The sequence below is a fragment of the Plasmodium reichenowi genome, chromosome 12 (genome assembly GCF_001601855.1).
Source record: "Plasmodium reichenowi strain SY57 chromosome 12, whole genome shotgun sequence".
NCBI classification, from domain to species: Eukaryota; Apicomplexa; class Aconoidasida; order Haemosporida; family Plasmodiidae; genus Plasmodium; species Plasmodium reichenowi.
Window position 1 is genome coordinate 62,190 of NC_033657.1, and position 2,500 is coordinate 64,689.

General features: G+C 17.2%; 1 protein-coding gene across 1 annotated transcript in view; it reads left to right on the top strand.

The window, feature by feature from the left end:
- The window catches only part of PRSY57_1201700 (dynein heavy chain, putative), a gene marked incomplete at both ends in the record, with an annotated part of 22,345 nt that overhangs the window by 7,471 nt on the left and 12,374 nt on the right, over positions 1-2,500 (top strand). Inside the window, 8 exons of the mRNA XM_020115017.1 lie at positions 261-402; positions 616-836; positions 950-1,110; positions 1,274-1,348; positions 1,479-1,565; positions 1,683-1,776; positions 1,911-2,307; positions 2,424-2,500. The exon at positions 2,424-2,500 is cut by the window's right edge and continues 128 nt beyond it. Of these exons, the coding sequence (XP_019970170.1) occupies positions 261-402; positions 616-836; positions 950-1,110; positions 1,274-1,348; positions 1,479-1,565; positions 1,683-1,776; positions 1,911-2,307; positions 2,424-2,500 (1,254 nt within the window). The remainder of the gene's footprint in view (positions 1-260; positions 403-615; positions 837-949; positions 1,111-1,273; positions 1,349-1,478; positions 1,566-1,682; positions 1,777-1,910; positions 2,308-2,423) is intronic.

Here is a 2,500-nt window from a genome sequence, read left to right on the forward strand (position 1 = left end):
AAAAAAAAAAAAATTCAATTTAAAAAATGTTATTAAAAAAAAAGGAAATGATAAAAAGATAATGTTAAAAAAAATGAAAAAAAAATTTTTGAAAAAAAAAAAAAAAAAAAAACTAAAAAAATATTAAAAAAAAAACAAGTAAAAAAAAAAAAAAAAAAAAAAAAAAAAAAAAAAAAAAAAAAGGATATATATATATATATATGTATGTGTCCCAATAAAATATATGTTATATATATATATATATATTTCATTTATTATAGCATTTTAAACATAATTATTAACGACATATCCATAGTCTCATGTGTAGTAATAAAAGTTATATTAACAGAGGAAGTTAAAGAAATTATGCAAAGAAAAAATCTTGAATATACCCAAAGTGTGCTAAATAAATATAAGGACATGGTACTATAATAAAGGAGAAAAAAAATTATATAAATGAATATAATTAAAAAGGAAAGTATACACATATATATATATATATATATGTATATATAATATATATTTATTTATTTATGTACCATTGTTATTCCTTATTTTTTTTTTCCTTTTTATAACAACATAACGTGTTAACAACAGTTTATTTATTCATAAAATATTCTCTCTTCTTGATTACAGTTGGACAATTTAATTAATGAACTAAAAAATATGAAAGGGAAAGATATACAAAAGACAGAATATTGTATCATAATATTTTTAGAATTTATAGAATTTCTAAAAAAAATAATCCAAGAAAATATTCTCGATGAAAATCATTTTTTCATTTACTATCAATTCAAATATGTTCTAAATAAAAATAAGGAAGAAATATTAGTAACATACGGAAATTATACCTTTAAGTAATATATATATATATATATATATATATATATATATATATATATATACATATACATATTAATATTTTACACTTTTATAATTACATCCACATAATATTTTTTATTCATTATAGATATAACTATGATATATTAGAAAATGATAATATGTTTATTAATCTAATACCAAATAATAAATATATATTTACTATATGCTCAAATATATACAAGTCTTACTATAACATGATTAAAGGAAAAAACAAAAAATCAACTATAAAATATATAACTTCATCATTGGGTAAATGAATAAATAAGAGAATATATATATATATATATATATATATATATATTTATATTTATATTTATATTTATATTTATATATTTTAATTTTTAAACTCCCTTCACATTTTAACATATACATTTTTAATATTTTTTTTTTTTTCACATTTTACATTATGAAGGGTTAAGAACGCATTATATTAATGCACACACAAATGATATACTACAAAATAATATATTGGGATCTATTCAACAAGGTTCAAAAAATTAAATACATTCTGTTATATGTACATATATATATATATATATATATATATATATGTATTTCAAAACGTGTATATTCTTTTAATATCTTTTTATCTATAATTATCGTCTTGCACATTTCAGGTTATGCCTTAGTTATACAAAATGTGGATGATTTCAATATTGAAACCCTGTCAGTTTTAACAAATATTTTTAGAACAATACAGACATGTAAAAAAATGAAAATAAAATAAAATAAATATTTTTAAATACTAGTAGAAAATACATCCTTTGTGTATCATTCACGAGATAATATATATATATATATATATATAACTTGTTTGAAAGGCTTAAAAAAAAAGGAAAAAAACATTTACATTTTTAATAAAGATATCATATTTGATCATAGCTCCGTAATATTTTTCACATACAAATATGGAAGGTACACATATATATATATATATATATATTTTTTTTTTGAATAAAGAAATGTGTACAAATGAAAAGACAACATTAAAATATACATAGTCATAATTAAAAATTTTTACATATATTTTTTTTTTTTCTTTTCTTTAGAAATATTCCCATAAATTTTAAAAACATGTGTAAAGAAGTACTCTTAAATAATTATCAAGAAATCGAACTCCTATATATATATATGTACTTAAACAATTTTACAAATATTAAAAGTCTTTCTATAACACTATGGAATTTTATGGAGTATATAAATTTTACCTTTTTCAATTCCAAAAATAATATGTTAATGGATTCAATTAATATAATAAAATTATGTAAAAACCAAAAAGAAGAATATACAAAAGATCAAATGTTAGCTCAGTATATATTTATTTATTATTATAATAAACTGGAGAATGCTAATCCTAACAAATTAAAGAGTTTAATAAAAACATTCTTCAATATAGAAATTGATAAAAGATTATTCTTTGAGGATCAATCTAATCGTTTAAAGGAGGTAACACAAATAAATACATATAAGCATATGATGTTCAAATGTATGTATATAAATCAATCAATATATATATATATATATATATATATATATATATATATATATATTTTTCTTTGCAGGAGTTACAAAAAGAATATATATTTTTAAAAGATGATTTGTTTTATAAATATCAAGAAGATATATATATATTAAATGA